The 19,568-nt window shown below is 37.9% G+C and overlaps 1 protein-coding gene across 1 annotated transcript in view; it reads right to left on the reverse strand.

Moving 5' to 3' along the window:
* Positions 1 to 19,568, reverse strand: part of ramp1 (receptor activity modifying protein 1) — a 72,116-nt gene that overhangs the window by 19,831 nt on the left and 32,717 nt on the right. Inside the window, exon 2 of the mRNA XM_042495179.1 lies at positions 5,813 to 5,948. Coding sequence (XP_042351113.1) covers positions 5,813 to 5,948 — 136 coding nt within the window. The remainder of the gene's footprint in view (positions 1 to 5,812; positions 5,949 to 19,568) is intronic.

The raw sequence follows: 19,568 nt of genomic DNA on the forward strand, positions 1-19,568 counted from the left end.
GATAACAGCCTGTCCTTTGAGGGTCTTACAGTACAAGGAGACATGTTGTGGAATGGATGGAGAAGGTTTTATATGGCATGTAATTAACTCATGGATCTCAGAGTTCATCCATACACAATAGTGATGTCTCAAAGTGCCAAAAAGGAAAGGTCACATTATTGTGACAACTTCAGTTATTTAAAATATCCAGTCTTTTCTTGTCAAGGCAGATAAGACATTTTCTTATAACAGTTTCTGGTCTGTTCATCATCTGTTCACATTTTGACATATCACTGCAGGAAAAGCACAGGTTTAAATGTAAAGACAGTGGCTGAATTGTTTTGTTAGTGGGCCCTGGTATTGTGCGGGCTGGCTCACTGTCACAATGTCATCACTTACTTCTACACTTGAATAAAAAATAACCATTTTCAGTTTTATTGTTACACCTGTGCTTTTGCAATTATGAGTCAAAATGTCTGCTGTGAAAAAGGCTCATTAAAGTAAGAACAACTTTCTCCTAAATTCAAATATCAAATGCCTTTTTGTATTAGGAGTAACAAATAACTGATTATATAGCTGAAGTTCTGTGTATGGGGTCTGTGTATGGGGTTCCACAGGGTTTTATTTTAAGACTTTAATGCTCCTTATATTATTTTGTTTCCGACAGCATTTCAACCTGACGCTGTTTAGCGTCATATTATTCAGATGCGAAAGGTGGCTTTTGGCATTATGATTTTACACCTAAATTGCTGAACAAACAGCAGTGTTTGACAACTTCAGCATAAGAATGGGCATCATTTTTTCATTTTTTAAATTGTTTCTCGAGACTCACTTTTTTCTTAATTTTTTTTTTAAAATCATATTATCTGTTTCCTTTGTTATGTTCTTTTATGCGCACTTTTATCCTTTTTTCCTTATTTTTTTTAATTTTCCCTATTTGTTGACATTTGCTAACCATGGATTTGTATTTGAATTGTTATCTGTTGTCTGTCATGTGTCTCTGTGTGTGAAGCACTTTGTAATTGTTGTTTTTAAAGTTGCTATATAAATAAAGTAATTATTATCATCCCTGTATTGACTTGTGGGCACTGGTGTCAAAACTCAACAGCATTTCTCTACCCTTCTTTCATTGCTGGGATTTGATGCATGCTCTACAACATATTTACAGGAGAACAAATACCACCATGAGACATTGTGCAATAATAATTCTGCTTGAGGGGTTGTAGGAGTCCAAATAAAACAGAGATGTTACTGTTGGAAGGTGACAGATACACATGCAATATCTGAGCATTAACATCTGAGAGAAACTAGAGTTTAGAGTAGGACTACAGCTGTTAATACATAAAGCAGAGCTGTTTTAGTGCTAGACAAACAGATGGAGTCATTCATAGTTGGCTCAGCACTCAAGTGTGTGAAAGCTTATAAAAATGTAAGAAGGTATATCTGGAATCTGAGAATACATACATGCACTTAATAATGTATACTGCAGTGACAGCAGCTGTGACGGCATATAGGACAATTGGAATCATATGTGTTTACACATACACACACACAGACACACACACACACACACACACACACATATATGTGTGTGTGTGTGTGTGTGTGTATCACACAAATTTGTACAGTTTTTGGCAATGATAAATGGTGTGATTTTGGTGAATTTTAAAGAAAACATGCCTTTGAAACCCACCACTGGGTTGTGGGGTTCAGAAGGTATATGTAATAAACATAAAATACAACCATTTAAAGTTGTTTGTCCCTATAAGCCAAAATGAAAAAAATAAAATTCCCTCTCCAGAGCTTAATAAAAATATTTGACCTACCTCCCCCATTGGACACCACTCCCTTCCCCCTTGTAAGTAACAAACATTCCCTAAGTTAATGAAAAATGTAACTGGGCATTTAAAATATTAAGGAACATGATCATAGGAGCATAATTTAACATTGTACGTATGATTCATGTGAGAGAAAATGAGAGTGATTTCCTGCAGAGAGGGAAAAATTAGGGCCAAGGCAGGGTGAAGGACAGCTGAGCTACTAAGCAGCACAATGATACACGTTTTTGAGGAGCTGGGTCAACTCCGGCTGATGTGACAGCGGTAAGTGACAGCTGAGGACAGAGGAGAAAGCTGAAGGACCTACCTCCTCCTTTTAACAGCTAAGATACATTGGGGTAGGAAGGGCATAGTGTACAACTGTCCTGACACACACATTTACACACAGATGCCAAATGTCATTTGGACAGAATTAGAAATCCCCAGTGGCATTTTGGCCAGGATGCAGCTTTTCCTTGAGGGGAATTGTCCTGATATTTGACCTTTTCTCCTCATCTGAACCATTTTTAACAGTTCGATCTTTCATTCACAATTATTGTTGTTCTTTTCCTGCTTTTTCTGTTTTCTTTGAGGAGGTTTGAGACAAAACTTTAGATATTAGAGGATAAATCAAACTCTTAAGACCCTGTTCTGATTACAGACACAACTGTAGAGCAAACTCTGTGCTTTAAGAAAGGTAGAGTAAGTATGACTTTCTTTCACAATTCAATATATTTTTGAGGTAATTTTTTTTTCAGGGACCATACACAAAAAGAACATTTAATTTCAAGTTTTAAGAGGAGATGCTTTAAACAAGTTTAGCTGCTAGCTGCAGTATTTTCAAACACACAGAAAAACACTGAGAAATACAGAAGATAGTGTACACACAAGACACAGTATACTGTCAAAGTGTCTTACACATGTCTACAACTGAAAAAAATACATTTGACATGACGAGGCATATGACATGTTGAAATGTAAACACTTATTCTATCCTTTACTGGCCTTAAAGTGAAAAAGACAGAAGTCCTCTGGAGGCTGACCTTTAAGCTCTGAATCTCATTTCCTCAGAACAAAGCAGAACAAAACTTTTGATTGGTGCAGGAGTCGCTTTGGGAGTTATAAACCAGACAGACGTCTAATTAAAAGTGAAGCTTTCAAACCTCAGCAAGTTATTTTCACTAAGTATATAAAGAGTTCTCCTTATTTCCTATCAATCTTTCAGAGCCTAATTGGTTTTAAGGCTATCTTACATGTCTGAGACTATGACGATATACTGAGTTTCAAATATGCCTTGCAGTATATTTTAGTGCATCTTCTTTAGATGTTTTGCCCATCATTTGTATTGTTTATGGCATTGTACTCGAGATATTTGCTGGGATCTGGGATGGTTTAGACAGAGCATTGAAGTCATACTTGTATTAGCTGATTGGTACAGCTATTTTTACAGCACCAGCTGAAAAGTAACATCCAGTCATATTCATGCAGGTTTACAGGCCCATTATAAGCTGATACCTCTCACTTTACTCTGCTGATACCAGCTCCAACCACCACCCCAACCTGCTCCATATGTGCTAGACTTTTGGTATTGTTGATATAACTTAGATTTAATATTTGTACATGCTTATGAACAGGGTGATTATTTTTCCCAGCAGAGTCCTCAGTGCTCACCACATTCTTTGAGAGCTCTCTCAAAGAGCTCTAAAATCTAACTGTAAAAACTGCTATAAATGGTAAAGGGCTTGATGGAAGTAGCTCTGACTAATACTTGCTATAGTTGTGTCTGTAATTTTCCTGACATCGGAGAAAATTACTGAATGTCTAACTGCTCTTTATCAGTTTCACCTCCAAATAAAGCAGTTAGATAATATAATTAGTTAGATAATTTTATGGTCCCATTGTGTCATATTTTTTTTGCTCTCTGACAGACTTTGTTGTAATGACATTAGTATGGTGTCAGACCTCAGATATGATGGTCATAACTATAAAAAAATGTGCACAGGTTGTAATAGGAATTATCAGTATTAGAATAACGATTTAAAAAAAATGTTTTTTAGTTGTAAAATAAACTTACCTGGCATCAAAAATGTTAATAAGTTAACTCAACTGAAAGAAATCAATTGTAGCATAAAAGCAGGTTCATACTTGGGTGTAAATCTTTTATTTTCTCTTGGATCATGAATTCTGCCTTCAACCTAATCAATACATTCTGTATTTAAGTTCATTGACGAACACATTTGTACACCTTGTATGTTTATTAGTCAGCTGCTTGTTCAGTACCTGCCTCTTGAGCATATATGACTGTGTCATCTGCATACCATAGGATATGCACATAGATGGGCAACCTTTTATCCTACAAAATATGTTTGTATGTTACTAAACTGTTTTCTTTATTTCATTGTTGTGGCAATGTAATCAATGTCTGGATTAAATTGAGAGACACGGTTTCTTTCAGGTAACAAAATAATACATTCATGTACTGCAAAGGATTCGCAAGGAGGTGCCTAGGGAGTACGTAGGGCCTACAAAGTGCAGGACACCAGAACAACGGGTTCATCTAGATTTAAGCAACAAAAGCACTTCTGTTTTTTTCAGATTTCAGTTAAATGTTAATAAAAAAAATAAAATAATGTTGTATTCCCTAAGTGTGGATACTGTACAGCAAGACTGCCTATTTTAGCAGAGAACAACTTAAGTACATTGTCAGTAAACATTTTGCTGTTAATTGCAGTATTACTATTTTTTGCCAGGAGACAGGGCTGAGTTGAAAGACGTACTCACTGAAAATCAGAGGTCTCAAAACAGAGCCTTGTGGCACTCCTATGGTTCAGGCTCCTTCTGATAACAATTCACTGTATATCTTAATACAATGAGTGAAGTTGGCCTATGTCAAATAAGGTTATATCCACTTTAGAGTAACAATAGACTATTTATATCCAGATTACCTACTGCAAAGTGCTGACTGAATTACTCTTAAAGGCCTGAAGTTGGTCTAGAAACACTGCTCTTTACCCACATTAATCTTCCAGCTTGGATTTTCTACCCTTGCTATGACACAGTTGGCTCTGTCCCAAAACTGCATAAAAGGGTTTCACCAGCAACAGTTGGTTCTTCTCATGAGAACAGAGACAACACTGCTGATGAGACGAGAACAAACTGATCAAAGGGGAGGTGTTTTTGAGACTTGATTAATTGTGTTCCCCTTCCAAGGTTGCAGATATCATTATATTATGGGTTATGACTACTACTTCAGAATAGAGAGTTTACTGTTTTAATACAAAACACTTTGATGGATGATTTAAAATTGACAGTTTATTGGGGGGTATTATTTATGTAATTATTTCACTGTACCAAATGATGCCAATAACTGGCACTCAGATCCTATGAGCAGCTGTGGAAACCTGTGGCGCCAGACATCTTTTACAGTGAGTGCAAAGATAATATTTGTACATGCACAAAAGATCCCTGTTTATGCCAAAGGCGTAAAGCTTTTGTTCTCCACACTAATCGTCTCTGCATATCCCTCTCATCTCATGCCATTTTTTCCAGTCAATCTCTTTCTGTGTTGCCTCTCACCCAGTATCTAATAAGCTGTTGGAAGGTGACCAAAATGTCACACATTGTATATACCTCCAGGCAGGAAAAAACTAAATCTACTGCTTTGTTATAACAGTGTGAAGTTAACTTCCATTTCGTTGACTCTAACTGGATCAAAGATGATAAATAAAGGTTATATGTGTGGTGTTAGGCAATCTATAGGCTTTCAAGAAACACATTACAATTACATGTAATGCTCTCACTACATTACAACTAACAAACTGAGTGAAACTGCTGATTCAAGGCCTTATGCAAATATGAAATGGGAAGCTCATTATGTTGTTATTTGTATTTGTGATCATGTTAATCTGTTTGCATATGTGTTTAGACCTCTCTCTCTCTCTCTCTCTCTCTCTCTCTGTCTCTCTCTGTCTCTCTCTGTGTGTGTGTGTGTGTGTGTGTGTGTTTATCCTACTCACTCGACTGTGTCCTCCCAGCTACACCACTTTCCCTGGTCCAGCTCTTGCATGTCCAGTCTGAATTTGGCCAGGCAAAACTCTTCAATGGCAAATTCATAGTGGGGGGCACATCCTAGTGCCGACGCACACTGAGACACTGTTGAGAGAAGGAGGGAGGAAAGGGAGATGAAATTACAGTAATGACCAAAAAATGAGTGACAAGAAAGATAAGGAGGCAGAAAACTCAGAGGAGGTACTCAAAAGTTATTGTTTTTACAAATCATTTGAATAATGCACCCAAGTGAGATTTGAGTAGCTAAGCACTTGCTCAGTTTATGTGTGTGTGTGTGTGTGTGTGTGTGTGTGTGTGTGTGTGTGTGTGCTTCTACGGCTTGCTTAAAGGCTAAATAAGGCTGACATCACCAAAAAGCACTTAGATTGAAAGAAGCAATGACCTTAAATGCTTAAATGCTGCCGTCTATTTTGGGTCACTGCAAACTAAGATGTTTCTCCGTCTGTGGGACATGACACTGAAACACCATCTGCCATCATAGTGTTAGGAATATCATTGCCTTACAAGATCCCTAAAACTGAACAGGAACATTTACTGTACAGTGAATTCTTGCTGGATATTCTCTACTTTTGTCAATGAGCAGGATGCTAAAAAGGATGCCTTGGATTATTACCTCCAGGGAAAAAGTCAGAAGATGTGAATGCAGCTAAAAAAAGAATAAGGTAAACTTTGATGGCTCATGGTGGTAAAACTACGGTGATAAACGTATGACACTCATATGTGAGACTAATATTTGATGGAGGGTTTTATAGAAATGCTATATCAGATAATGGCATAAAGTGCCTTTGAAGGCAAAGTTTGACATTTTGGGAAATATGCCTCTGTGCTTTCATCCTGAGAGATAAATAAGATCGACCATTTTCATGTAGCCTGTCTGAGCAAAATATGAAGCTAGAACCTGTAGCTGATTAGCTTAGACTAGGATCAGAAGAAGCCAGACAAGCTGTCTAAAACTAAAAGAAACAAAAAAAAACTCAAGGCTTTAGCTGCATATTTAGTGTAAAGACCACTGTATCAATCTTTTCATCTAACTTTTGGCATGACAGCACATAAGTATATTTTGCAAAATGTCAGTATTCCTTTAATATAATAAGCGGCAGCTGCCAGTTGGTTTTAAAATCACAGCAAATTATTTAAAGCTAAGAAACCTGCTTTTCAATGTAATTACATGTGCAAACTGGGTTTGCAGTTTGTTCTAAACAACACAAATTATTAAGATTTCATCACCCAAAATATCATATATACTGTTATATTATTGTTCTGGAATTTTAAACCACATTTTTTAAAAAAAAAACAAAATAACCAAATGGGAATGTCACTTTATATCATTAAATTAAATACCTGAAACCCATTTCTGGGTGTGATACTTCATCACACCCAGAAATCCTGTAAATGATTGTTTTGAAGCAGTGCTGAATAATTAGCACCAATGTACGCAGTGGTCTAATACAAATATAAATAAATTAATTCGTAAAATTACAACAAATAAAAATCACAACTCTTAACAGCCTCTCTTGTTGGGTGAGCAAGACAGAAAATGTATTTATTAACACACATGGACTGTAAAAAATGATGGACAACAAAGCTCCACTTCCGCCCACTGTGCCAGAATGCAGTCAAAATATTCCCAATACGGTCACTGCCATCTTGCGAGGGCGGAGACTGCGTAGTGTCGATAGCCGCGGTGGGGGAGTTCCTGCCAAAATATCCGTCCGACCAATCACAAGCAGTTCCATTGAATGCGAGTGCACAGATTGGCTGTTACAGCTGTCAACCATGGCAAAAAACCCTTTTATATAACTGAATAACTCATTAAAACCAAACTTATCATGAAAACAAACACTTGAGCAAACTTCAGGGTGATGATAACTAACTTCAGCGACTGAAACCATCTTTGGGGAAAAATGTATTTAGAGTGAACTTTGAGTTTTTAGTTCAGCCTATGATCATTCATTAACATAGAGGGGCCTTGGGACCTTGAGACTTATACTGCAGTTAGACATCAGGGGGGCTATTGACATTGAAAAGCCACACTTTGGGGGAGTTGTTGTGTTGTCCATCTTTATATACAGTCTATGCTATTGAATATGCCTTCATAGTAATTATCTCACTGGAACAATTTGAATTAATGGCAATAACTATTCATAATTCATATACGGGAAAAAAAAGATTCAATGACTAAATTTGTTGGTTACTTAATACAGATTTCTCAAATAAATTAATTTGGACATTACAGATGTATAAAACAAAACTAAAACCAAATAAAGTAGATGAACAACACTGAAATATTTGACACATTCCTTCATCTTCCTCATGATCCTTTATAATGACCTCTTCCTATCACTTCTTTCTGTTTCCCAGCTTCCACACATTTTCAGCACCTCTCTTCATTTTTTTCATCCCATATTCCCACAGCAGTGCTCCTTCTCTCTCTCTCTGTTGTGTTTTATCTCAGTGAATCAGCATAAATCTATCAACATCTCTATTTAGCCTTCCTTCAGCAGCTTCTTTCTTCTCTTACAACTTGTATGTCTCGCATTCACCAGCCCCCTCAGAGTTTTATGGAGTAGCGGATGGATAATTTGGGCGTATAGAGTATTTCTTGCTCATTCCAAATCAATAATGTCAACAGCATCATGTGTGCAATTTTGTTTATGCATGTATGTCATTGTGCAGAGCACAAGCTCAATAAAAGTCTATGTCATTTTGAAGATGGAAAACACTGTACAAAATATAAGTTAAAAAATATGCACAAACAACTTGTTTACATTCCTACAAGGAATCTGACTCATGCTGTGAGGAGAGCGGATGAAAAGGTTTATCCGCACATCTAAATACCTCCGATCAAATGTGGCGATAAAAGATCAAGATCAAGTGTGTGTGTCTGTGAAAGACAGAAAGGATAGAGAAGATCGGAAAGAAGTGCATTTTTTTTCTGCAGATGAGATTTTTGTCGTGCCAACAATCTCTTTCTTACAAGTTTTCCAACTTAAATAACAAATAGGAGTCCTGTTACCAACTTTTTATAAAAGTTGAAATGAATCTTCTGATCTGGTGCGCCTATCATCTTCTAAAACTGTTACAAAACTGATTCATTTCATTCTTTTCAGATCTGCCATTGTTATGGTTAAGCTTTGGTTAGGTTTAGGCGACTGTACATTCAAACATAATACATAAAGCTGGTCTCTGCTATATTTTTGACTGTGTTTCATTATGGGGATGTATTATATATGAATGTACTCTCCCAGTGTTTGCATGATTTGGACTCTGTTTATCATGGTACACTGAATGTCATTACCTATTGTAAGCCCCTTACTCATCACTGTAACTGGTATGCTTGGGTTCGGTGGGTGTCTTTAGAACTGCGTAGACTTTTTGGCATTCTCTTATTTACGAAGCTGGTCTTGCCCTACTTAAAGCATATTTATGTGTTTACATTAAGCAAAAGGTTGAAAATGGCTATGCTCTCTGTACACCAAACTTGTTCTTATTGTTTTTACCTAAATAAATGTAGAAAAGGTAATACATACTACTAACCTGCATGATATCTGTTACTTGAGGATTTTGTTTTGTAACTTACAATGTTACTGAAAAATAAATACTTCATGGCAATACAGCCATTTTGGTCATGCACTGATTATGCATTTTGAACAAGGCATCACACTGTAAACTATAGGATCAATTATGAATGCAAACTTCTAAAAAGACTAAATTAGCCCCGACCACATGCTTGTTGATGCTTAATCATGTAAATATTTTTGTGTAATACAGGTTTAAAAAAATGACCTTGTAATATAAATGTACAGAGGGGTAATCATTTAAAACATTCAGTGGAACAGGATAATAAGCTAAACAGTCAAAAATAACTGAAATCCCTGGTGGCTGCAGCGTCCTCAGGCCTGCTCAGTACATTCACATAATAAACCCATTCCATGTGAGTTTGCCAATTGAACTGTGCTAATGATGGCTCGGTTGCATGCATGTTGACTTGTAACGAAGCCTGAAGGAGACACACACACACACACACACACACACACACACACACACACACACACACACACACACACACACACACACACAAAAGATAATGACAGCAATCTGTGCACCACCTATTTCAGAATCTATTGGCTACCATCTGATGACAACAAGCCTCAGGGGGGCAAAGGTCCATACTTCAGAAGATCCTATGCAGCAAGCAGATAGCTGGGCAAAGACTTTGTCTTCCGTATGCCATCATTTTGGCTAATCTCTGTAATATATGTTTGCATATAAATGCAGATACATTTTTTTAAAAAAGGCTAACACCAAAAAAAAGTGTCCTCAGATGATAGCCAATGGGTTCCGAGATTGCATTTCAGCCAAAATGTTTCACCTCTCCACCGCAGCTGTTTTTGTGCAGCTCAAACGTGATTGTCCAGTACCACCAGGATGATGAATAGATGAACAGACTGAAGGGTAATCAGAAAAAGCCTTCTGCTTTATACTGAACCTATTAACTAACCAATTTGACTTTATTTTTCCAGTTATCTTATCACATGTTTAAATAAAAGCATTGCAGCCAGTACAGAATATGTGAGGGCAGGAGGATCACACTGAAAGACTTTCCATTAGGTTGTCTTCAAACACAAACAAAATTGTTCAGCAAGTATTGCAACAGGAGATATCTGTGGCTCCTGGTTGTGAGGAAACTGCAGATTTATCTATCAGCACTCATATGGGCAAACGCATTTGTGTTACAGAGAAAAACACCTGTCTACATTATCTTATCTCCAGTTACTGACAGATCACAATTAAATACCGCTAACAGTCTGTGACAAAATGTTTGTTTTTTTTCTTAACATGATTTGCCTTGTCCCCATCGCTTACACACACATCTGTCCTTGTCAAGTCAATATTACATACTAGACTACCTCATGATTGACTGAAGATTTCCCCATTTCCTCCTGCAACCATATATTGATTTGAAGCTGTTACTAAAAATGATACAGTGAGGCACCTTTCAACCCGACATTAACTCAGGGTGCATGTGCTCAACCTTGTCTCTGCAAAATTCCACTGATATAATACTAACTGACAATTTTTGGACTTTGACAACAAAGATAAGTGTTCGCTTCCTAAGTTATGCGGGTGGTTAGCGTAAGGCAATAAAAGCACTTTGTAAAGTATTAGGGAAAGATTGTGGTTTGGGTTAAATGGTAATGAAGTAAACATATTGTGTGACATTAGGTCACTGCAACTTTAACTGTTTTAATTTTATTGCTTTGGGATGTGCAATATGGTAAAAAAAAAAAAAAAACAAAATTCATTTGCAATGCACTTGAAGATAATATCAAATTTGTGTCTTGAAAAATTAGGGTTGGGTCCCACCAGCTGGGTCCATTTTGGATCTGGTTTCAGCTTAGCAAAGTACTCAGATTCATTGAGCTTCGATGCTAAGAATGTCAGATTGAATCTTCACTTTTTATGTCTTCTCATTATGTTTTACTGTAGCAACCAGCGATGAAAATGTTCTAGTAATGTTAGTAGGCTTCTCATTTAGCCGGCACTAATTGTTACTTTTATTTTCAGGTTTTAGCAATAGGTAGTGAAAATTAATATTTAATGTTATTGTAAATCAATTAAATGGCTATCCCCCCAAAGTGAATAATTTCAGGCTTCTCTTCTATATCTAAACTGAATATATGAGTTCATTTATAAGTTTATAATCCTTACACTTTTTTTTCTGAAAATTTGACTTCTGTTGTTAGATCTAGACCTTTCATAACACCGTCATGCTTTTATTTACTTCTTCTAGCAGGTTGACAAGATCCATCTAAAATTTACTTTGAAAAGACTAAAGGCCTTGATGATGCTCTTATAGTTGAACCTGAGAGTTTTCTTCAAATGGCATTTCACTGGCATGGTGGCCATTTTTGCTTGTTTCACCACAAAACAAGAAGGGTCAAAAGAGGAGAAGTCATGCTCTCAAATGATGTCACACCATTGAGGTACAACACATAAGCAGTGCAATCTGGTTTCAGCACCTGCAGACCAGTAGAACAAATAACTCTGTAATAACATATTCTAAACATTTATAGCATCACCTACTGTAACCATCCAACATCACGGCAACAGTTACATTGCACATGTTTCATATACCCTAAGCTCCCATGGGGTTCAAAACAGGAAGTTGTGGTAGCTTGTGAGTACATTTTCCAATCTGCTCAAAGGCACGATAACAGTCCCAGACCTCGTAACATTTGCATGTCAAAATGTTGTTATTTTCATAGGGCCACCTATTGGCAACAGTTAATGTCATGTTTTATACCTTGACGTACTTTTCAGGTTAACTGCATTCAAATAAAATGTGGTGATTAAAAAAAAAGAAAAGAAAATACAGCCTTCAGACCTTGTTGATGCTTTCTGTTTAAGATTGTGTCTTCCTTGAACACTGCTGCAATGGTAATGCTGTTGTTTTAACTTAAGTGTACATTAACCAAACTGCCCGAAATTTTACGAGTCTCATAAGAGTCCAGGCCTGAAGACATTAACATGCCAATAAGCTGTCAAAGTAAGTGCACCACCTACTGGAGGCAGGAAGGAAGCGATAATATTATATGATTTCTGTGAAAATAATATGGCGTGGTCTCCAACAGCATATACAGCAACATGGCATAACTGTGTGCTCTCTAGCACCAGACACAATAGTTTACACAAATTTTGCCAAACATAATTTCTAGGGCCACGAATCTGCGCAGTAAAAAACAATCTCGGTCATTCTTGCAAGTCTGACTTTCACAGAAATAAACCTGCATTAACCATCGTCACGTTAGTGCCACTGACATGCACAAGGAGTGAGGGTCCGCTCATCGCATTTGAATTTAATTGTTGTATTCTGTATTAACTCAACTGTAACTTTCTGTTTGATGGGGAAATCTTTTGCACTACTTTTTTTTTGAGGGGTTTTGGAGGGAAGCCCATTGAGACACTGTGTGTGATACTGGGCTACATCAACTTGAGTTAACCTGACTTCACCCATGCATTAAGTCTGCTTCTGTAAACACAGACATGCTTTCAGTCAACTTGTCCAATTAAATAATATACAAGAACAAGAGAATGAGAATGACCTTTGACCTGGAGCATACTGCCTCCTCATTCTTCTCTGTGGGGTGTCTCCCAGAATGCACTGCTCTCTGCGTACAATCCCATCCAGCAGCTAGCTTCAGGGGGCTCCGCTTACTTTGTTTGTTTATGTGTTGTGAAGAAGAGTGTGATTCTGTGTGAGAGATGGAATCGGACTATCTATCTATTTATAGTATGTTTTTCTCTCTCATCATCCTCATCCAAGATGCATAAGAATGAACTCTGAAAGAAAACTAAACAAAGAGCCTTACAGCAAGACAAACAGAGCTGCATAATGCCTTTACCACGTTGCCCTCTTGAATGCCTCAAAGCCAATATATGCACATTCAACATAGGAACAAGTACACACCCATACACACACTCCTGTCTGAAAGTCTAGTTTGACAGGTGTTGATCCGCTACTGTTCCATAACACTGTGAGCTCTTCTGATCATATCTGGAGCTTTCCCAAGTGCCTGAGGTTACGCATGGCTTAAAACATATTGAGCTGCTCTGAATTAAAAAGAAACATGCACAAGATGTTAAAAACTCAGGGTTTTACACAGGGAATTAGTATGAAATGAAAGCAAATAGGTTAGGATGGAGCACAGATAAAAGATTCAGGTACTACATGCGACTGAAACGTGAGTGTTGAGAGAGAGATGCAGCAGGCGTGCAGCAGATGACAGGACTCAAGTCAGATGAAATGGAGGTCTAAATATAGATGAGGCGGGGGGTGGATGACACTTCACAGCATGTTTCTACTCTGTGGAATTGGACTCAAACTTTTTTTGTGCTCTTGAACACTGACTCCCAATCACTAAATGCAAATAGCATAATGTAAAAGTTGTGCAAGTTCTTAAACATTTTTACTGAATTTTAAAAAGTTTTTCTCAGCGGAAAAAGAATTCTGTGGGATAAGATAACTTTCTATGGAACTGAATCTGTGTCAGGAACTTCAACACCTTAAGTGTGAACTTTAATGTGAAACGCCACAAGATAGAGTTATGTTATAATCAAAACTGAAAACAAGATTGGACCGTGTATGAAAAGCTACAGGGCTTTTAATTTAAAACTAGGACTTTTAATTTGAAACAAGAAGTGGCAGCATATAGTCAGCCAAAGACTTTTGCCATTACTTTCGTTTACATAGCTGGCCCCATTTTTGCGTCCCAGCCCAAAAGTTTCATGTAAATACATTCTATTTGTGGCAGTTAACAAAAGGAGAATTTTGTCATTGTGGCCCATTCTGATATGGTACAGCGTAAAAATTAAAAACATTTAAATTAATGTCAGTGTCATAGTGCCATACAGTGATGGCAAACAAATTGATGAGGTGATCCTCTCTTTCCTCCATCCAAAATGTAAGCTATCTTGCTAATTGCACCATGATTTTATGCTAATGCTACCAAGGTTACAAAAATGAGCTGAAAAAAGTTGTCACTCATCTGATGATAGCAATGTGCTTTCCTATGCTCTGACACAGGTGTGTTGATAAAGCATTAAGTTGTAAAATTTTACTCTTGTAGCAGGTGGCTATTTAGCTCGCTAATTCTACCAGGCTATAATGCTAAACTGGTGACAGAAAATTAGGAATACTGTAGCACAACAGCATCAGGCTCTCAGGCTAGCTGCACAGCCTGGCAGCAAATCTTGGGAAAAAAATCCCATGCAGCCCAGAATGCATTTTCCCCATAGGCCACCATTACAAAAGAGACATCGGTAAAACTGACAGGACACCTCAAACTTCAAACAAGTTCAGTTATGATGAGGGGATTTTAAAAGTAAAGCCTCCAACTCAACTGTGGCTATAGTTTTTTTTTTTTCAAACTTGTTAAAAATTTGGTATTTCTGTAAAGGTCTTCCTTAGAGTTGTATTTTTTTAAAGTGTTGTTTTTAGGAATTTCTGTCCTGCAGCAAAGTTCAACATGGCCACAGCTCTTGAGGTTTATCAGAAGCAAAGAGCTGTCTTAGCTGTCACAAAACACAGGGAAAATGTGTACAAGGATAATGCCATGATAGCAACATGAAAAGCTGGTTAAAGCATGTTAAAGCACATGAAGGGGTGGGCAAAGCCAGCATAGCAGACAGTCTTGCGGTCCTCCGTCAGCTCTCAGGGACCCAGCTGGCACAGGCCTTCGAATAATCAACATTACAACATTATGAACACTCCCCTCTGCTTACATCAAGCGCTAGTGCTCACTCATCAACAGTGATGTGCCTATTAGCTTTGATCAGAGCAGCTTCGGCTATGTCAGTAGGATTAACAGCTGCAGATGGGCGCGCACTCCAGGGCATGTCGGCTATGTTGGATTTGCCTACCTCCTCACTGCTTGCCACATACTTTACCCAACGTTTTACATTGTAGTCAAAGGCATCATCCTTGCACACATTTTGTACAACAACTCCAAAAAAAAATCCTTTACCATTGCGTTGGGGGCAAAACTTTTTTAACTATACAAATATTTGGAATTTTTGATCCACAGCAGTTTTATATTGGTAAAACTGTTCAGGAGCAAAGAAAAGACATTTCTAAAATCTGTGACATCATCACAATGTAAAGTCTACGAGTCGAGCGGGAACTTGTGGGAAGAGCAAGAGGGAGGAACAACAGTGAGCATGTTCAGTGGGCCACATACCACAAAAGGAAACCCAGAAGCTAGAAAACTTTTTTGGTATATGTGCCAGGCAAGCATCTCCATTGGAATAGGTGCCAACTAGGTATTATAAAAGTCCTCAGCTCTGTCAGCACCTATTAATTCAAAAGAGCAACGGCCAATGGGAAATCACCATCACTCACGTCATTGGTCATTCCAACCAGTAACTACATCACTCACTCACTCACTCACTCACTCACTCACGGACAGACCTTTGCGCTGGCCTCACATGCTGTGGCCCGGCCAAAAAGAAAGCTGATCCCCAAAGAAGGCTTGCTAAAATTTATATTTTTTCAACTAACGTTCTGGGTAAAATATGTTTATTTTAGAGGTAGCTGAGAAGTCAAATAGTTTTTTTTCAGTCTCTCCACAAATTAGAACAGGGTCTATGATCTGATTGTATTGCAGAATGTATTTGCAATGGAAATGGTTTAATTAAAAACCAAAGTAGATACAATCCACAACAGGAACCAACAGCAATTACAAATGAGCTGGAATAAAAATGTATCCAGTTAAGTCAGAAGTTGTTTTTCTCATGAATTTCCAACATGTTCCTCGGCAGCATCCCACAGCAATGCACACTGCAGCAGGGGTTGGCAGAGGAAGCAAGCTCCTAAGAGAGAAATGCAAATTTCATTGTACTGCTTGATGATGCCTTGATGAAGCCAATTGGGGGCATTTTAAAATGCCTCAGTAGTCGCCTCTGCAGCAAGCAACAGATAGGTAAGAAAGGAGGGACATTTCATTCCCTTTGTGCCCAGGCTTGAATTATTTCCCATCTCCATCCTGTGAATTTTATCAGTGACAACCCCTTTCACATTCACTCTAAATCCCATTTCAATCTTGAGTAATTATTTCCCCTGCTGACTATCATACAATTTTTACCAAAAAACCTGAGAACCTCTAATAAAATAGGCCATGATTTAAATATGTTATATAATAATTATACGGAGGCTTTCACACTAAACCTCATCCATCTGAGATTTTTTAGCTCCTGTTTGTAAATGTCAGTATATAAAAGCAGCATGTATAATGACTATCAGATGGTAAATGCCTGTGATAGCCAACTGCTTTCTACGCCCCAGGCTTGTATTTCCTCTTCCATCCTGATTCCCAACAACACAATGTAACAATACTCCCATCCCACATGTGTCTTGTTACATTCTCTTCCCAATGGCAATGTCACTGGTCTCTGTTGGCTGACCTTCCAAATCAGCAAGAGATTCATCATTACAGTAGCTTGTTTGTGAGTTCTGTGACTGTGTCATCACATGATTAAATGGTGAAAGCAACATGTCCATGCTCTTAACTGTAACAGGTCTTTTCTGGTGATTGCACCAGTTAAAGACGCAGGATCTGATTATGAACATCAGTTCGAACTGCAGTTGTCTTTCATTTACCACATTTCAAGCATAAGCTGAATGTCACTATCACTTGTTCCTATACCTACAGTTAGGATTAGGTCTTTCCTCTGGTTGCAATAGCTCTCTTCTGTTTGACAAAGTCCAAGTCACAAGTCTTTGCACCCAACTCCAAAGTCAAGTCCCTAGTCCTAAACCTTGAGTTTTGCGTTCCAATCAGGTCATAATGCGCTGTCCACCAATTGTAATGCCATATTAACAACAGAGTAATGATAATAATAATAATATCATACCTTTCTCATATATAGAAATCCTTTCATCATAAATTATATTCTATTTCTCAGAGCTCTAACACAATTTACTACTTGCAGTCAGGCAGGTTGTTACAGTAGCCGTCTGTTGCTGTCTGTCTGTCAACAAACATCTTTTTTCTAATCATGTCAAATCTTGTCAAATCCATCTGAATTGTAGTTTAAAAAAAAACGTATTCCAGCAACTGGATAAAGTATCAAGTGGGTAAAATAAGATTGCTGATTGCTTACACAGCAAACAGTATTCAATTGCCAGCAGACATGCTAGTAAATTAGCTTGTTAGCAGTAGTGCTTCCTATGCTTCTTCCATTGGTCATGTGACAGCCTACTGCAGGCATCATAGCTGCTAGCAACAGCCCTGACGATTAATTTGAAACACATAATGACTAACCAGTGCTGAGTTCAGATGCGTGCTGCATGGTTTATGTTTTTATATTGGCTTAGGTAAAAATGCACATGTAAGTGCTGAAAACTTTCATGAAAATTAGGACAATTTGGAAGTGAACGTCAAAAAACTGCATTTAGGTTTTTTACAGATTGTGGGACTCAGGACACCCAGCTTGAAACTAGGACAATCCTGGACACACAGTGGTGTGATGGTCACTATGAAAATAAGACAAAACTTGTTGGAAATATACTTAATTTATCAGAGTAAGGGGTGACTGGTGTGACTTTTTTTGTTGTTTGTTTTGTTTTTTCATTATCATGACCCTTTCTGGAGCTACAAATATTTTTCCTAGGAAGATGGGGAAAATGCTAGGGCTGTACCTGAATAAAATTAGTCAGTCGAATTGGATTTGGCGTTCAATACTAATATTTGATGATTCGTTTTGTTTTCCATACAAAGATCAGCGCGATGTTCAGTGTGACAGCGGCATTTATGTCACATAGTAAACAAGTTAACGGTGCTACGATGGACTGCAAATGCACAACATCATTTTTTGCCTACACTGGATATTAACAAAAGCCAGGGACTATATAGCATTGACTTGCTGTGAGATGTACATTCACCAGTTCTTCACCATACGGTGTGGTCTGTCTCTCCCTCTGTGCCGCTGCCTGCATGTCTGCAGCCCTAGAAAATGCATGACCCTCCTACCTCCATGACTAAACATATTTCACAGTCTCTGGCTATGATGAATGGTGTGATTTGGGATATTTTTTTAAGAAAATACGCCTTCAAACCCACTTGCTTGTTTGGGGTTCTGAGGATATTTAAAAAAAAATAAATATAAAATACAACCATTTAAAGTTGAATGTAATTCCCCTGAGCTTAATCATAAAATATTCCTCCCTCCCCAGTGCTTAAAAAATATTTGACATGCCTCCCCCTTTTTACACAGCCCTCTCCCATCTCATATACAACAATAAGTCCCTTAATAAGCCTGAATTAAAATTAAACTAAACTAAAGCAGTAAATGCTCTCCAGATGGACTAAACTGCCTCATGAATAATGAACTCTGCCTGTGTATGGCCCCTAGCAGCTGTTCTGGCATCAGATTCACTGACGACAGACAGCTGAGTCAGTCTCAGAGTGGCAGACTGTTGAGTCATGGATGATCCAGCCTCCTGAAAATGTTCACATGTTGCAGCCTATGACTCCAGTTCCACTTTGAAAGTGACAAACAGATGTTTTCTGTCAAAGGCTATGACTAATTAGGCAGACAGATCTGATGCTCACAAATGAACGGGCATTCTACTCCACAGCCGCCCTCTCTCGCTGTCGTCATTTTCTCACCAATGATTCATAGAGAAGGACATCTCCATCTTTGGCTTTTGATCTAAAATTATTTTTGACCACCGCTGCCCTATCACCTGATCTAACATCAAAACACCCACTTCTTTGACTTTTAAACACTTTTTAGTCATGATTCATCTGAGTTCATGGAGTAGTAGAGGAGAAAGAGAAAAACAGTTTCTCCTCCCACTAATCCGACAGCTCAATTTAGATTCTGTAAAGTTACACAGGTTTTATGCATATTTTAAAAACCCACACATTTCAGCTCTTCCTCTGCAAACTTTGTCTATTTGATGTTCACACTCTGGAAAGTTTGGAAGACTTTTTCCGGCATTTGGGATGATTTAATTTTGCATCTTAAGGCTTTACGGTTTGAACACCCGAAAATCAGGGCATGCTCCCATTTTATGCATCATAAATTCTGTGTGGTCAACCACAGGCAGCTTAAACACCGAGCAGAAAAACAACCCCAGTGTGACTTTTTTCTTTTCGATGATACATTTAATCCACTTTAAAGTTAAGTGACTTGCCCCCC

This window comes from Plectropomus leopardus, chromosome 10, assembly GCF_008729295.1.
Source record: "Plectropomus leopardus isolate mb chromosome 10, YSFRI_Pleo_2.0, whole genome shotgun sequence".
Classification (NCBI taxonomy): Eukaryota; Metazoa; Chordata; class Actinopteri; order Perciformes; family Serranidae; genus Plectropomus; species Plectropomus leopardus.